The sequence below is a fragment of the Danio rerio genome, chromosome 5 (genome assembly GCF_049306965.1).
Source record: "Danio rerio strain Tuebingen ecotype United States chromosome 5, GRCz12tu, whole genome shotgun sequence".
NCBI lineage: Eukaryota > Metazoa > Chordata > Actinopteri > Cypriniformes > Danionidae > Danio > Danio rerio.
The window spans coordinates 52,836,380-52,854,790 of record NC_133180.1 but is presented as its reverse complement, the minus strand read 5'-3'; the positions used below and the strand labels follow the sequence as shown (position 1 = coordinate 52,854,790).

General features: G+C 35.5%; 1 protein-coding gene across 3 annotated transcripts in view; it reads right to left on the bottom strand.

Moving 5' to 3' along the window:
- The window catches only part of adgrv1 (adhesion G protein-coupled receptor V1), a 258,923-nt gene that overhangs the window by 146,970 nt on the left and 93,542 nt on the right, over positions 1–18,411 (bottom strand). For all 3 annotated transcript variants that reach the window (NM_001001845.2, XM_009301753.5, XM_005165511.6), the window contains 12 exon segments: positions 133–296; positions 2,520–2,699; positions 4,806–4,905; positions 5,011–5,141; positions 6,678–6,887; positions 8,475–9,283; positions 11,120–11,301; positions 11,381–11,625; positions 13,311–13,526; positions 14,450–14,665; positions 14,794–15,403; positions 17,930–18,069. In NM_001001845.2, coding sequence (NP_001001845.2) covers positions 133–296; positions 2,520–2,699; positions 4,806–4,905; positions 5,011–5,141; positions 6,678–6,887; positions 8,475–9,283; positions 11,120–11,301; positions 11,381–11,625; positions 13,311–13,526; positions 14,450–14,665; positions 14,794–15,403; positions 17,930–18,069 — 3,203 coding nt within the window.

The window sequence follows — 18,411 nt, the reverse complement described above, 5'->3', positions numbered from 1 at the left end:
CTGTTGATGAAAATAAATACGACCATACTTGTTGATTCATTTCAACATATTAAGTAAAAAAAAAAAGAATAACTTTAATTAACATTAAACTGAAGTGTTGAAATGTAGTTAGACTAGCAGAATCATACATACATCGATGATGGTAATGGGGATGGACACAGATGTCTGCCCATCCTGCATAATCACAGAGCTGGAGACATATCGGAAGTCCTGCCCTGGTTGAGCTAGAGCTCCTTCAGTCTGTCTGAGGTCCTGCAGGGAGCCTCGCACTGTCTCATAGCTTATATTTACAGCTCCTGTCAAGGAAAAGTTGCAATAAAAAAAGGTTTTCTCACTTTTTTCTTTATGTCTTGTTTGTAGTCCAAACAACTGAAAATTGTTAAATTGAGAAGTGTTTTCTAGAGCAAGTATACTGTGGATATACAGTTGAAGTCAAAATTATTAGCCCCCAGTATTATTAGTGCCCCTGTTTATTTTTTCCCCAATTTTTGTTTAATGGAGGGGAGATTGTTTCAGCACATTTCTAAGCATAATAGTTTTAAAAACCTATTTCGAATAACTGATTTGATTTATCTTTGCCATAATGACAGTAAATAATATTTTACTTTATATTTTTCAAGACACTTCTATACAGCTTAAAGGGACATTTAAAGGTTTAACTAGGTTAATTAGGTAAACTAGGCAGGTTAGGGTAATTAGGCAAGTTGTTGTATAACATTGGTTTGTTCTGTACACTATCTAAAAAAAAATAGCTTAAAGAGGCCAATAATTTTGTCCCAAAAATGGCTTTTTAAAACTGCTTTTATTCTTGCTGAAATAAAACAAATAAGACTTTCTCCAGAAGAAAAAATATTATCAGATATACCGTGAAAATTTCCTTGCTCTGTTAAACATTATTTGGGAAATATTTAAAAAAGGGGGAAAAAATCAGGCTAATAATTCTGACTTCAACTATATATATATATATATATATATATATATATATATATATATATATATATATATATATATATATATATATATATATATATACATATATATATATATATATGTGTGTGTGTAGAAAGAAGTACAAATTAAAGTCATAGATCAATTTTTTTTTTTTTTTTTCATTAAAACAATATAAATAATCTGCCAATGGGCTAAGTAATATAATGTTGTTTTTGGATTTGAAACAAGATTATTTTACTTACACCACTGGTAGATTATTCTGTGTGTTTAAAAGAGACCTATTATGCAAAACCCACTTTTATAAAGGGTTTAAACACACACACACACACACATATATATATATATATATATATATATATATATATATATATATATATATATATATATATATATATATTTTTTTTTTTTTTTTTTTTTTTTTTTTTTTCAGAGAAACACTCTGATCGACGATCTCCCTTTGTGCATCTCTCCCTCACTAGCATAGACAGCCCTGAGTGAGAAGCAGCCATCTGCCATTTTGTTTTTACACCTTACCTACCAAAGATAATGTCAGCAAGTAAGAGGCATCAAAAATGTGGAATTTTAGAATGCACATATGAACACCGTAGTCTCTAAAGACGTCTAAAGGCTGATTTATACTTCTGCGTCAATCCCACTTGTATGGTCCGGTGGAGCCTGATGCTGATGCTGATGCTGACCCACACCTCTCAAAAAATGTAACTAAAAAACGCAACGATGCATAATGCAAGCTCTGTGATTGGTCAGCTTGATAGGGATGACAAGTGTAAGCTGTACCGAGAGCCGCGTGAACCCTTTGGAGCGAGTGTTTATAAGTGTGGAGTCCTGTAATGGAGCTCCAGATGGAAAGTGTATTTTGTGTTTACCTCATAATTAAAGTTGTTGCACATTCCTGCCTCGAGTTTGAGTTATTTGTACATTAAGGCAGCGTTCAGGAAAAAATAAAACACCGGCGAAGAAACACAACACAGAGGAACATCAAAACCTCACTGCCAGCTAGCGATTCAGAAGTGTTATTGCAGAGCAAAACAAACAGAGCGCAGAAATATAAATGCACAGCAACGCGCAAGGCATGTGCCACGGGTCATGGCGATTACTCAACGCAGAAGGATAAACCAGCCTTCTTTTTAGATTTTTAATTTTTCACAGAAATAAGCTAAATCCTGTTTTGAATCTTCCGCTATGCTGACACATTAGCACCCCCACCCTCTTTTGAAAGGAGCACAATCTCATTTGAATTTAATGTGACAGTCACCAAAACAGCACAATTTGGTTTAAAGCCTATTTATAAAAATATATATCTGTAGGGTGTTTTAGCCTGACACTTCGCATACACACTCTAGGGACATCGGAGACTTATTTTACATCTTGTAAACATGTGTACAATAGGTCCCACTTTAAGTAAACCCTACTTATTTGACACTATGTGACATTTACGTGTCTAGAAAATGCTTCTTGCTATGAGAAAATGTTGATTTTGTACTAGAAACAAGACAGTTGCAGTGCATCACCTTACTTCAGAAAAGCACTCAGCGTTAAGCAAAACTAACCTGATGCGCCAAATTCTCTGTTGATGTAAATCCTGATGGTGGTGTTTTTCTCATCTGTGGTCACTTGTAATGATGACGGGGCGATGCTGAGCAGGCCAAACGGCTCATCACTAGCCTCCACACTCACCACTGCTTCACGACCCTGAGCGCTCAGTGCTGCTATTCCTGTCTTTGTGACACCTGAGAGACACAAAAAACACTGTGATGATTTCTTCACAAAATCAAAATAACTGCTAAATTATGAATCAACATCACCTTAAGTGTTATTAATATGATTGTTGGAAATGTTCTCACAAAAAATACAATTATTTACTGATTCCTGTGGTTGTTGTTGTTTTTATAATAGCATAACCTCTTATTTGACAACGTGGTGGCCCAGTAGGTAGTGCTGTCGCCTCACAGAAAGAAGGTCGCTGGTTCGAGCATGGGTTGGGTCATTTGGCGTTTCTGTGTGGAGTTTGCATGTTCTCGTGGGTTTCCTCTGGGTGCTCCGGTTTCCCCCACAGTCCAAAGACATGCGGTACAGGTTAATTGGGTAAGCTAAATTGTCTGTAGTGTATGAGTCTGAATGAGTGTATGGATGTTTTCCAGAGATGGGTTGCAGCTGGAAGGGCATCCGCTGCCTAAAACCTGTGCTGGATATGTTGGCGGTTCATTCCGCTGTGGTGACCCCAGATTAATAAAGGAACTAAGCCGAAAAGAAAATGAATGAATGAATGAATGAACCTCTTGTCAAACAAACTTTAACAAAAGTCTCAATAATGTGACAGATTCCATGCCATACCCTGTAAAAAATGATTATAGCTTGCTTTACTTAAAAAGTGAGTAAACACAATGTCCTTAAAATGTTTAACTGTGAATAATTCTAAAAGTTAAGTCCATTTAAAGTTTGAAAAGGCAAAAGGTTTACTCAATTTTCTAACTAAGATCAACTTGACACTTTTAAGGCAACATGTTTACTCACTTTTTCCAAGTAATGTGTAAAATCACTTTTTCTAGTTTTCCAAATGTTCTGTTGTTATACAATGTGGCTTGGTGGCTTTACGTGCAATAATTTAAAAAATGAAGAAGATTAATAAAACACGAATCTGTCTAATTCTTATATTTATTTCAATATCTGCACACAGTTAACAAATAAGCATGTTAGCACTGTTCTTTCTGGTCCAAATCCCAGCTGGGCCAGGAAGCATTTCTGTGTGTTTCCTCTGGGTGCTCTGGTGTCCCAAAGCAAGAGAATAAACTAAATTTGACATAGCGTGTGAGTGTGTGAAAGAGAGAGTGTACACAGCAAAATCCTCAGAGTAAAATTTACCAAGTTTAGATAGTATTAGGCCCCTTTTTAAATTAAGTCAAAGTTACTCAAGTTAATGAGAAAATGAAAGGATTTCTTAGGTGAATGAGCACTGATTATGAAGACCTGATGTTAATAAACATAAACACAGAAAAGAAACACAAACCCACAACTGACTTCAGTCACAGCCTTAGATGAAATCTGCTGAGATATAATACATTACATTTCTCAAAATCTCAGCAGAGGTCATTAAGCAACTCCACAAACAGCAGCTTTACTTATTACCAACCTGTTTGCCCTTATTTAAAGAGGGACCAGATGCTCTTTTTTTTTTGTTTTTTTATTTGGCGCTAGTGGGATCTGAAAAATCGGTAAGTTGTTTTGATAAAAGTGCTCACACCTCACGCATGTGCAGTACAGACGGAAAGTTCCATTGTTCATGCAGACCCCCAGTTTTGATAATAAGTAATAATGTTAAAAATATTAACGGTTATAAAAAGAATCTAAATGCTGTCGCCACTAGCTTGCATGGATTGGGATCGGTAGAGCTACCCATCGATGAATTTGCTATTCAGTGTTTAGACTCTCAGTAATGATTTTAAACCACACTGAACTAAGCCAAACTGAACTGAACTTAAACACTAAAAACTAAATTACTCTGTTCCAATTACTATGACCATTTATGTGAAGCTGCTTTGACACAATCTACAATGTAAAAGTGCTATACAAATAAAGTTGAATTGAATTGAATTATAGAGAGATTTTACAACAAATTATATAAAATGCATAGATAAGCTATATGATTATTATAGGCTTCTTGGCATTGGTTGGAGCCTCCTAATTTCTCGGGGCTCAAAGCGGCTGCTTACCTCGCTTATTGGTTGAGTCCGCCCCTGACTGTTAGCAGCCTTGCTATACATGTTAACATAAAATTGGTTTCCAACATACGTAAAACTTTCAAGGAACTCATTCTTGTTCATGTTTCTGATGGATACCTGTGGTTTGTATATTTGACAGGATAACTCTGTACTCCTCTCTGTCTTCCGGTGTGGTGTCCTCAAGTAACTTTAACACTATGGTGTTATTTAGAATCCCCTGAAAGAGTAAAAGGCAGAACATTATTTCCTCATTATCCTCTGATTTCAAAAACACAAGAAAAGCTCAAATGAACTGGTGAAACAGAAAGATTTTCTTCATTACCTCAGAGAAAAATAGAGTTCCTGAGGTGTCTGCAAAAGTCGTTGGGACCAGAGGACCTTCAATCCTCCAATCCACTGTGACATTTCCAATAGCAGGAGCCGTCCTCTCTACCAGCAGAGTCACACTCTCACCTGGTGAATACATGATTATATACAGTAACTTTAGCTATTAACCTTTTTTTGGTGTAATGAGAGTTTATATATGCCCTCAGTGATGTTTCAGAAGCTGATATCGACCTGAGGTATGTGTGAGTAATAATGTTCCATTTTCTTGCTGCATGAGATCGACTAGTGTCAAAGATAACTGGTGATAGAGGGATAGAGTTCATGTGTCTCATCATGCATGCTCAATTACACAAGCACTCTCCTCCAAAGTAACAGCTGTAATTGATCTCTCTTCCCTCATCTCATTTTTGTACTGTGCTACTAGTTGCTAGTGAGCACCAAACTGATGCCTAATTATCCATTAACAACATGTTTCGAATGCCTCCACACCTGCACTTTTGAATCCAGCTCTGTCTACGGAAGTCCTAAGAGTCCATGCATTTAAACATGTATTATCTGTTGTTTTCTTGTGATTTTGACTTGTAATCTTGCCATAATAAAAAGCTGTTTTCTTGTGATCATGACTCTTAGGACTTCCGCATCTGCCTGATAGCAGAGTGTATAATTAAATACACCATGCTGATTTAAGTTTGATTTGGTAACTATACCAATAATGTTTTATTAGCTTTTATAATTCAGCATAAAGAGAAATATTCACACCGCAGCTATAATATAATATAATATAATATAATATAATATAATATAATATAATATAATATAATATAATATAATATAATATAATATAATGTAATATAATATAATATAATATAATATAATATAATATAATATAATATAATATAATATAATTTGATAAAATAAATATAATATAATCAATATAATATAATATAATATAATATAATATAATATAATATAATATAATATAATATAATATAATATAATATAATATAATATAATATAATATAATATAATATAATATAAATGTTGGGTTGTTTTATCCAAGATGTGGGTGAAATACGTATTTCAAAATTTTATTCAACACTTTAAACCAACGGCTGACCATGTTTGACCAAAAACTTGGTATTAACAACACAACTTTTTATTATGTAGTATGTAGAGTGTATTGACAGACAATTAGTATACCAAATAAGAGCTGCAGACAACATAATAGAACAATGGGTTTTGGCAACTTAAAATCAAACCACTAATAGACAAACATGTCTAATTATATTTAAAGATGATTTCATTCTATTGCAAAAGAAGGTTGGACATGCATACAGATGCACAGGCCACTGCACAGTGTTTAAATGAATGGAGGGTGTCCTCTTCTTTTACATATAGGCTTCAATGCCTAGATGAATAAAAAAAGCCATACTTTTACATAAGGAGAGTAGAAAAACTCCCCAATATATGGGCCACCCATATTTATGGTCATAAAATTTGACTATGCCACCATTTTAAATGAAAGCATGCACATAAATAAAGTTTCATAAGCAATAAGATCAAAAGAAACATTTTTTTTTCTTCCACACTGTAAATGTTATAGTTATGATGTTGCATGCAAATGGCCTTTAAATGTTAAAAGTTGAATAAAAACCCACTGACCCTCTCTGACAATGCGCGATCGTGAGGCTGTGTGGAAGCCCACCACCCCTGCTGCGTTGTCATTGGCCAGGATGAGGATGGTGACTGTGTCTGAGCTGGGAAGGATGCGGCTGCCACCCTCAGTGCTCACTAGCCCAATCTGCAAAGTCTCGTTGTTTTCAGGTTCTGTGTCGTCGGTTATGATAAACTCGAGGGTCTTCTTTACATCACCTTAAAAAAACACAGTCACAGTTATTCACAAGCTGCTGAATTAACGAAATTTAAAAAGGGCTTCAGGGATTGATTGATTGATTGATTGATTGATTGATTGATTGATTGATTGATTGATTGATTGATTGATTGATTGATTGATTGATTGATTCATTCATTCATTCATTCATTCATTCATTATTTTATTCAATATGCATTTAAGTTCTTAACTGTTATCTATTTTTTTTTATTCAAGTAATTTATTATTAGTTATTATTCATTATTAGTTGTTTTATTAATTTGATTCTTGGGTGATGTTGATATGTTTGACTGTTTGTCTCTTTATTTTAACTAACAGATGGTGTTTGTTTGCTTGTTTGTTAGTTTGTTCGTTCGTTTATTTATTCCTTCGTTCGTTTGTTTATTTCATTCCATATGCATTTGATGTTTAATTTCTTAACTAATATCTACTTTACTATTTAAGTAGTAACTAGTAATTTATTATTAGGTATATTTTGTCATTAGTTGTTTGAAACACCCATACATTTACACATTCACACACATTCATACACTATGATCAATTTTAGTTTATCCAAATCACCTATAGCACATATCTTTGGACTCTGGGGGAAACTGCAACCAGCAACCTTCTTGCGATGATGTGCTAATCAGCGAGCCACTGTGTCACCGATTTATTTATTTATTTATTTATTTATTTATTTATTTATTTATTTATTTATTTATTTATTTATTTATTTATTTTCTATCTATCTATCTATCTATCTATCTATCTATCTATCTATCTATCTATCTATCTATCTATCTATCTATCTATCTATCTATCTATCTGTCTGTCTGTCTGTCTGTCTGTCTGTCTGTCTATCTATCTATCTATCTATCTATCTATCTATCTATCTATCTATCTATTTATTCATTAATTTATTGTATTCACTTATTGTATTTGTTTTTTTGATTGACATTTATGTTAGTGATATTTACATATTAGTTAGGTGGTTTGTTTATTATTTAGTTAGTTAATTTGACTAATGTTTAAGTGCCTATTATGATTTATTTATTTGACACTTATTTTATGGTATATTTTTTTTTAATTGAATGACAATTATTTGAGTGATATTTCATTTGTTTGTTTGTTGTTCATTTTTATTTGTTTGTTTATTAACTGATTTAATATCAGAGTTCTTCTTGTATTCATTTAAAGGTATCATTTATTTGATTATGTATTTGTTATTTAACATTTACATTTGATTTTTACTGAAATATGAAAACTGCAAGACTAGATTAAGAGTTAAAAGCTTAAATATTAAATGAAACATTTGCTAATGGAGTTCTCTAGACTTCTCATGGCCTAAACTGCCAATCCCATCAACAACACTGTAAAGTTGAATAAACATGACGTTTATTTAGTAAGCACACTTTATTTTGTTCATTCCCTCCTCGCACACACACGAGACAACTTCAACCGAACTTTTCCCCTCAACAACCCCGCCCCTGCGCGCTCTCTCATTTGTAACTCGGATAACCTTCTTAGAGGTCAACAAAGTAGAGAGATAACAACATGTTAACAAACACAAGGTAAACAAGACTTACCCTCTGCAAAGATGAGGGTTTCCCCTGTGCCATTAAAGTCAGCATTGGGTGTGGCGCTGCCACCAACATACTTCCACTCCACTGTAACCTGTCCCATACTGCCTCCTCTTCTCTCAATCACCAGCAGCACTGTAGTTTTAGGTTCTTCCCTCACTTCCAGATACAGACCCTCCTGAGTGGCATTAGGGTTAATACTGTAGAGCAAAAATATTCCAAATGCGTCTCCATTCATACCTATAGTCACTAAAGCTGTGTCCGGCTGCCTAATTGTTGGCAAGTTCCTGGCAGTTGCTGTCACGTTGACCAAGCTAACCTTCAGGATCTTAATGATGAAACTCTCATCCATTTCTGGCAAAGAGTCAGTCAAGATGGGTACGGTGAGGTTAGCGACTCCCGATCCATCCAGCATGGTTGTGGTCTGAGCCGTCATGGTTATGAAGTCACTCCCAGCAACAGCCTGTGAGCTAAACAGAGACGCGGTCGCTGTGGTGTTTTTTAAATAGGTGAACGTTTGTGGGGACGGACTCAATTGACTGACCCCAGATGTTACCCAGAAGCAACTTGGCGTGGTTGTGTTGGTGAAGCTGAAAGCTTGGCAAGCTCGCTCTCGAAGGCAGAAAGCTGCACAGAAATTGAGCACGTTTGTGTTTGTGGTGATGTTGATGGGTCGGCGGATGGCATTAGATGGCACTCCAGCCAATCGAGAATCATAGTAAACTAGAAAATTACGACCTTCCTTGAGAGCATTGCTTACAATATCAACCTCTAAGGTGCTGTAGACAATCTCCAGCATGCCAAAATTACCACCGCTGTAATAAAAACACACAAAATCACATAATTTCCCATCCAAAAGAACATTAATACATTGTTTGTTTGTTTTTTTCCACTGATTGGTACAGGTCAGTACAGTATTGTACACATCTACCTTTGATTCCACTGTCAGAAGTACCAACATAGCAAACCATACCCTTTAGTAAGTGTACCTAGAACAATAAGGTGCCGAAAAGATGGAACTACTGCTGCTAAAAGCTATTGGTTTACAGAAAATTACAAAACACTAGTGGCATTTCAATACACACTATAAAAATACATTGACGCAGAAATTAATCAAGCTCAAACAAAGTCTGTCTCTTCTTGTAACATTTAGCTACATGCCAAGAAGCAAGAACAGAATCTCCTGTGGCGCAAGGTCAACTGCCACTTAAGGCCAAAGACTGGGACATGCGAGATGTTTTATTGATTAATGGCACTACAATAATAATAATAAATAAATAAAAATAACATGCAACGCTACAGCTGCAATTGCAAACTAGAATGTAAAGTTTGTTGACGAATTTTGATGTTGGTTTGAGAAAGCCAAGATGAATACACTAGGACTGGGAATGACAGTTGGCAGGAAGCTGTTGCTAAGTGGTTGCTAGGCAGTTGCAAAAATGTTTATAGAATTGATAGGCGGTTGCTAAGCAGTTGCTAAATGGCAACGCTTAGTAACATATAGCCAATCGTTATTAGCATTTGGCTTATCATTGTTACCATGCATAGTACACAGAAACAATTTGCTAGCATGAGTCAAACGAGCCAATACACAGGTCCCCACGATGTTCTGATGTATAGATATTGCTGTTTTTAAATGGTTGCTAGGTTAGCCTGTTTTATTGCAATGGTTGCAATTGACAACTTAGTGATGATACATCAAAGACTCTGGCCAATATAAGTGATATAAATCGACCCCAATGTCTCTATGACAGTCAAAACTGAACTTGTATTTTATGTAAAAATTTAAAAAAATACATATTTTATCGAAAATATAATACTTAACAAGTGTGAAAGTGATACATGCAGAAATGGCTTGCCATATCAGTAAAATAATAGACTTTTTGTAAAAATGGCCAGTCATGTCAGTAAAAAATATGCAGTTTAAGTCATGGAGTTTATGGCATGCCATATTTTGAGAGAAAAATAATGCTTAAAAATGATTTATTGGAAAACTATAAATCTGATAAACCTGAAAAGATAAAGCAACAAAATCTAATGCAGAACACCACTTTTGGCCAAATCAGAGTCTTATATATATATATATATATATATATATATATATATATATATATATATATATATATATATATATATATATATATATATATATATATATATATTTTTTTTTTTTTTTATATATGCCCAGATTTATTCAAAAATGATAAGTCTGATTAGCATGAGAAGATATAACAACAAACTTCAATGCAAAAGGAATATTTCAACTAAATTTGGGCCTTGTAGCGTGAACGGCCTAGGAGGAGATATATTTGGACTAGAGGACACTTTCTCAAGCCAAAATAATTATGCGGTAGATTATATAATATGTGTAGCTTTTGTACAGGCCTGGATTTATGTCCTCCATTGTTGTTCAGGGCCATTTACATATAGTCTAGTTCTGCATTTGAAGTAATGAGCTTGAGCGTGCAAAGGATACAATCTGTGAACAATTCCTACGATTTTCTACTTTGAACGCTAATGATGTTGAACTTCTAACACCAGCTTGGCACTGGAAAGATTAAGTCCTGATTAAGATGACCCTTACCGATTGGCTCTAAACTGTATTGAACCGTACCAAGGTGTAAAATACATGGGAGTTAAAGCCACATTACCTCCTTCGAATTGTAACATTAGCAATGTAGATTCCTTCCAGTGGCTCCTGGACGCGGTATACTGCTTGCTCAAAGTACACAGTGCCGTGAGGGTTGTCATTGGCAGGTACAATGATGTCGACCACTTTCTCAAGTCCAATGTTTCCTCCACTGGTGGCACTTACCAGTTCAACTTTTATAATCTAAACGAAACAGATGCATTCATGTAATATATCATTTTTATGGATCTTCATAAAGTAAGAAAAAACAAAAATGACAAACCTCTTCAATTTCAGGTACATCATCGGGCAAAACCTCAACTTTCAGTGTCTTTAATGTTTCTCCAGGAGAAAACATTACTTCTCCAGACACAGGTCGGAGATCACCAGTGGCCGGTCGGCCATTGACTGTAGCTCTCCACTGGACAGCAACATCACCCATAGTTCCAGCATTCCTCACTATGGGTAAGGAGACTTCAAATGCGGTCAGCGCTGGCTCCTCGATTGTGATAGGTGCAGCTTGAAAAACTAAACAGCAAAAATCTGTATTTAGAACATTTACACCATACTAAGTGAAGTTTAATTTATTAAACTAATTTCGAGAGGAGTACATGCTCATGATTGAGCTGGCTCACATTAGCTAATCACGATCCTCCAATCAAGGATCCCTAGTTCCTATATATATATATATCTACTCCTTTTCCACTTACAACTATCTTCGTCTTGAAGAATCCCCCCTCCTCCCCCTTCTTCCACCTTTATCCAAAATAGGTGCAACCAGCAACCAGCAGGAATAACAATAGCTCTGGCTCCATACTTGAGCTTCTGGTATCTCTGCATGGCGCTAGCATGCCCCCCCTTTTACTAGTCGTCTCTCTCTCAGGAAGTTCACCTTGGCTTAGCTGTGGGGGAGTTTTGAGATCACCCTGAGCTCAATCTCCTCTCGCCCCCAAAGGGAGGGAGCCCTGGAATCAAGGATTTTGTGTTTTTTTTGTTTCTGAAAGTACACTAGGTTTACATGCGTTCAATCATAATAATAAACATAATAGTTTTCAGTATTATGACAATACAATTCAGATAATACTTGTCATAATATGCCCTTTCCCTCCAATCCCTTGTTGTGTCCTAGGTTAGGTTTGATTACTTTATTTATACCCGAAGGTAGATTTGGTTTGCAGTCAAGAGTCCTCATCTCATAACAGTGCCACACAAAGGAACTCACATAGTAACAACAACAACTGAACATAAACATAAAATAAATGTTTAAAACGATCTAAAATTCATAAGTCACCGAAACACCTCCGCTTTAGTCTATTCCTTATTTAAATGACTAATGGCTGCTGGTATGAAAATTTTTTTTATCGTTTTGTTCTAAAGCTTAATACTAGAAACATGCGACCAGAGGGAAGGAGCTGAAACTCTGAGTTAAGGGGATGACGAGCAGTGTCACTTAAACTTGAATTTGTGATTCTGGTGTACACAGCCTCTAGATTGGCTAGTGACACGCCGATCAGCTTACTGGACCACTTAACTATTTGATTTAGTGAGTTTTTATTCTTGACAGAGAGATTCCTAAACCATGACACCAAAGCAAAGGATAAAACGGATTCAAGAAAAGCATGGTAAAATAGAATCATCATGTGTTTATCGATATGGATATGATTTAACTTTCTCAAACAAAATAGTTCTGGCCTCAGAGAGTCAAACAATTGATTTGAAGATGTTTATTTTCTGAGCTCCACTTTTCATAAAGGACTACCATGGACTACTGATTGGTAAGACAGTGGTCTACAGCTTGCATCACGTGTCAGAAACTCCAATTATCACTTGTATCTGAATTTCAGCTGTGGAATCTAGTTTCAGCTCTGTAAATACTGTAGGACAGAAATAAATGATGGCATTGATTGTGTCATATCAATTTAGTTGAATGATAAAACAATGGAAGATGAAGATGATCAACCAGAACTTCCAATGCAAGTACAGCTTAAGCAGAATTAAGCAGAACTAAAAAATAATAATAATAAAAACAATAATAACAACAAAAAAATTAATACATTTTAAATAATGCATTTACAACAAACCACTGTGCAAAAGCTAATATTCGACAAAAACATAAGAGGCACTTTAAGATATGTTGCATTGTTGAACATCTACACTCAAAAAAAAAAAATAAAATAATAATAATAGTAAATAAATAAAAAATAAAAAATTACCAAATAATCCAAACGGATCATCTGAGGGCAGTATGGTGATAATGGCTTGTGTAAGGTCCCCCAGCAGAGCGCCCCCGGTGGTCTGGTTGAGAAGCTCAATTCGGAAAGTCTCATCCAGCTCTGGCACCACATCATTGATAATGAGGATGGGGACTGGCTTACTGCTCTCTCCCTCCAGCAAAACTACATCAGAAGAGGCTACACTGTAGTCCTCACCTATTAAAGACATTTAGAAGCCTGAATTATTTATCAAATAATGAGTTCAGTTATTTGATTAAATTGTTTTCTTACTGATTCAACAATAAATCATATATACTGTAAGTAATTTATTATTATTATTATTATTATTATTATTATTATTATTATTGTTGTTGTTGTTGTTGTTGTTGTTGTTGTTGTTATTAATGTTATTATTATTATTATTTATTTTATTTGTTTAGTTATTTTTAAATATATTTTTATTTGTTCATTTGTTTATTTATTTGTTATTTTGTATTTATTTTTTTTATCTATCTATTTAGTTTTTTTGCTGGCTTTTTTAAGCTGTTATATAGGGCTAGGACTAGGGCTGTCAGATTTTTTTTTTTTTTAAATCATTATTCACAAACACATTTTTTCTTTCATTAATTTAACAAACACGTCTATTTTGTTATATTTGGTATATCCAGAAACCATCAAATTGAAAGATTTAGCTAGCTGTTTTCAAGGAAAATACAGATGTATTTCCATTAAAACAACACTTGAAGACGGGATGCCAAATAACCAAATTATAAAAATAGTCCACATAATTTCTATATTTATTCCAACCAAGGCTATCTTGCAAAACAAATATACAGAACAAAACATTGAAAGGAATTAAAATAGAAACTTCCACTTACAAAAATTACATTATTTATTCTTTATAAGCATAATAATTTTCCCACCAAGTTTAAATTAAAATAATGACTTACATTTATTACTTTTTTCATTGTGGTTTCAGGCTTGTAGGCTACACTGCAAATTATTAGCAGCTGGTTTTTAAGGAAACAAAGAACAATTGTTTTTTCCCCCTTCTTTTCCTAATATAACAAGGGTAATTTCAGCTCCAGAGGCTAGGTTTATATTACTGTAGTTGAAATGTATTCGTCATTAAAACTCACCCACTCTAGCGGTCAATGGCACTGCTCTGAACTTGACAGACACATCAGCAAAAATCCCTCCAATGCGCGTCACATTAATAATAGGTCCAGTATAGTACTCAGGCACGCTCACTGCAGAAGAAGAGAGTTGTAGCACCCCAAAAGCATCATCGCTGGCTTCTATAATGACCTGAGCAATGGTGACATTCCGTGGGCCAAGTCGAGGGGAAAGCGCCACTGGAAAACCAACAATTAATGTTAAAACATTCATTTTTTTAAACACATTTTTAATAAATAAATAACCAGTATATTTATTTTTAATACACTTTTATTAAATAAATTAACTGTTTTGTGTGATTATTTACCTGGTCTGGGTTGCAACCCTTCAATCAAAGTGACACTGACAAGTTCCAGAAAAACAGATTCGGCCCTCTCTGGTTCATTATCATCAAGCACCCTCAGGGTCACATTTACTTCACTTTGATTGGCTGAGAAAATCACAGAGTCCACAACAGCTATAAAATCATTCCCTTCGCTGGCCCGACCCACTCCTGGTGTGCTGTACGGGGCAGTATCAGTGTCCCTTAGTGTCCGATAGGCCACTCGTACCCTTCCCATTAAGCCCTTTCTCCTCTGTATGGTTAGGGCAACAAGAGCATTTGCTTCTGCCACATGGACTGGCCTGGTGTTGTCAGAGAATACAAAAAGTCCATATGGGTCGTCGCTGGCCAATACAGTCAAGGTGGCAGTGGTTTCCTTCCCAAGTCGACCATGAGAAGCATTGGTAAGACGGACTTTGAAGGTCTTGTCCAATTCTGGAACATCATCTTGGGAAATCAGTAGGTAGATGCTTCTGACAGTCTGACCCACCTCAAAGCTCACATTGCCAGATCTGTAAACGAGTTCCCCTTCTGAAGCAGCATCCGCCTCCCAGTACACTGTCACATTGGATAGAGCGCCAAAGGTACGGATTACCTGGGAAAAACAAAACACTTACACATTAAGGCTGATTTTTATTGTTATTTTATAACACTGACATGCACCTCCATTGTACCTAACTATTTTCAATTAAAAGGTGCTAAGCTCTGCCTGAAAAGTCGCTAAATATCTGTATTACATCACACATCAATTCGCATATTACTGACATCATCACGTCCAACCGTTTCTGTTTGTTTAACAGCCTATGTTTAATAAAGGAGTATATATATATATATATATATATATATATATATATATATATATATATATATATATATATATATATATATATATATATATATATATATTTGCACTACGCTTTATGTATGCATGTCAATTTAACAAAATGTATTGTTGTTTGAATACAGATTATCAGTATAGATGTGCTGTGAATTTGCAGTAATCTCTCAGACGTAATAAACTTCTGAAACTGTCACTAAAATATCTGTGATTGTGAACAAAAGAATAAATGGTTAAATGAAATTGTTACATTTAAAACAAAGAAGAAGCAGATCGGTTTGACTGTTCAAGTGAAATACCTCACACTTGTGGTGCTAAATAATTTGCCGTCGGTATGTAAAGGGGTGATCTGCTGTCAGGATGCAGGAGGGAGAAACTGCTATAAGAGGACTACCCTTCATATCTGAACACTCAGCTCAACTCCTTGTTAAAGCTCTTGTTCTCTCCAGACTGGACTATTGCAACTCTCTACTAGCATGGCTTCCAGCTAACAATCAAACCTCTTCAGCTGCTTCAGAATGCAGCAGAACAAGTGGTCTTTAATGAACCTAAAAGAGCACATGTCACTCCGCTACTCATCCGTTTGCACTGACTGCCAGTTGCTGCTCCGATCAAATTCAAAGCTATGATGTTTGCTTATAAAGCGACCTCTGGCTTTGCTCCTTCTTATCTGCTCTCAATTCTGCAGATTTATGTGCCCTCCAGAAACTTGCGTTCTGTGAATGAACGTCGCTAGGTGGTTCCATCTCAAAGAGGGAAGAAATCACTTTCCCGAACTTTCGCGCTCAATCTCCCTAGTTGCATCAGAACGGCAGAGTCACTCGTTGTCTTCAAAAAATGACTAAAAACTCAAATATTTAGTCTCCACTTTCCTTACTAATCTGCAATTCCCTCTCTGGCTCCTCCACTAACAAAAAAATAAATAAAAAATAAATAACTAATGTTTCGCTTTTTACACTTTCTTTACATACCTGAAACTTGCCTACAGCACTTATTTATTGTTGCTCTTAAAGTTGTGTAAATTGCTTCCTTGTCCTCATATGTAAGTCGCTTTGGTAAAAAGCGTTTGCTAAATGACTAAATGTAAATGGACTAGGCTGCCTGTGAGTGCTCTGAGGTGGGGAGGGGCCGACAGCATCACCCGCAGCTCGTTGAGAAGAGTGGGAAGGATACAATATGGACAAATAAGATTCTATAAAAATCTCTAGTAACACCAAAAAAGTAGACAGATTTATCGCTAATTGCTTTTTTGAAAATTTATCACTAAGGGGGTCTGAAAAGTCATTAAAAAAATGTAACTACATGTCGCAACAACGCGTAGCATAAGCACTATGATTGGTTAGCTTAGTAGCACTTACGTGTGTAGGCAGCAACAAGAGTCGTGGGAGATAAACCCTATTGCCAGCTAGTGTTTCAGAAACAAGTCATATGCTACATTCTAATTTGCATGCTATCTACCCTAAATATTGTTCAAAAATAGAATTAGTGTGTTCCGAACCATAGTATGATTAAAAGAGTATGCCAAAGGTTCCCGCATGGCTTATTATTGGAAATTCAATGTGTAGAAGTGTTTAAACGCTAACTGCTAATACTGCCCACATTACATTGTGCGTTGGACGTGAATTTGTTTAGAACTACGGGGGTAAAAAATGTTAACAAACTACAAACATGGCGGATGCGCGAGACCAGCTGTCAAGTAAAAATGCTTCGGTAAAGTTGACAGTTAATTAATATGTAGCCAACTTTAACATGTTTAAACCGAATTGTACGTTTTATCTTTCATCTGCATCAACATTGTGAAGTAATATACAGTAAAGATATGTTTGGACATTAAGTACCCAAAGACCTGAGGAAATTTCTCTGCATAAAAGACTTGTGAATGGCAGATCATCCTGTTGCTGCTTATTGAATAAGGTAGGTAATAAAATATGAAAGAAATGTGGATGATGTGCATTGTTACCTTACAGAAAGACGGTCATTGGTTTGAGTCCCGATTGAGTCAGTTGGCATTTCTGTGTGGAGTTTGCATGTTCTTCCAGTGTTGGCGTGGGTTTTCCTCTGGGTGCTTTGGTTTACCCCACAGTCCAAAGACATTTGCAATAACTTAATTGGCCGAAGTGTATGAGTGCGTGTGTGAATGAAAGTGTGTATGGGTGTTTTGGATTTTGGATCCTCCTTTCTTGCAAGTTTGTAGCCAAAGTGTGTCAAAATATGCATTTTTTCCATGCATTCTTTAATGCAAAAGGAACATGTTAATGATCCACTTTTATCATTGGAACTGACCTGCAGTACTACAGTACTCCTGCCCTCTTCAGGCTCAGTGCCGTTCACAATCAGAGAGTCAGCGCCGAATTGGAAGACACCATGAGCTTCATCAGAGGCAGCTATGGTCACGATGATACGAGCAGCAGCGCCAAGGTTAGCTTTAGAAAGAAAACATAAATAAATATTATACTTACTAAAGATGAGACACAAAAGTAACATCTCAAACTTCACTTATTATACAGTAAGTAATTTTACTACTATTACTAAACACTTCCTAAAGGAGGGCACCAAGATGTGTGACAGAGGTGAACTGTGACTTTAATGAAGCATTATTTTCCAGCAGGCACACAACATCATAAGACATTAATATTAGGTTAGATTTAGGTATGATGTCAGATGACCAAAATTCAATGTCTAACCAGTTTCTAAGGACAATGTTATTTTGACGTCCAATAACCACGCCAAATTACGATGATATTTGGTTGATTTCAGGTTGTGTT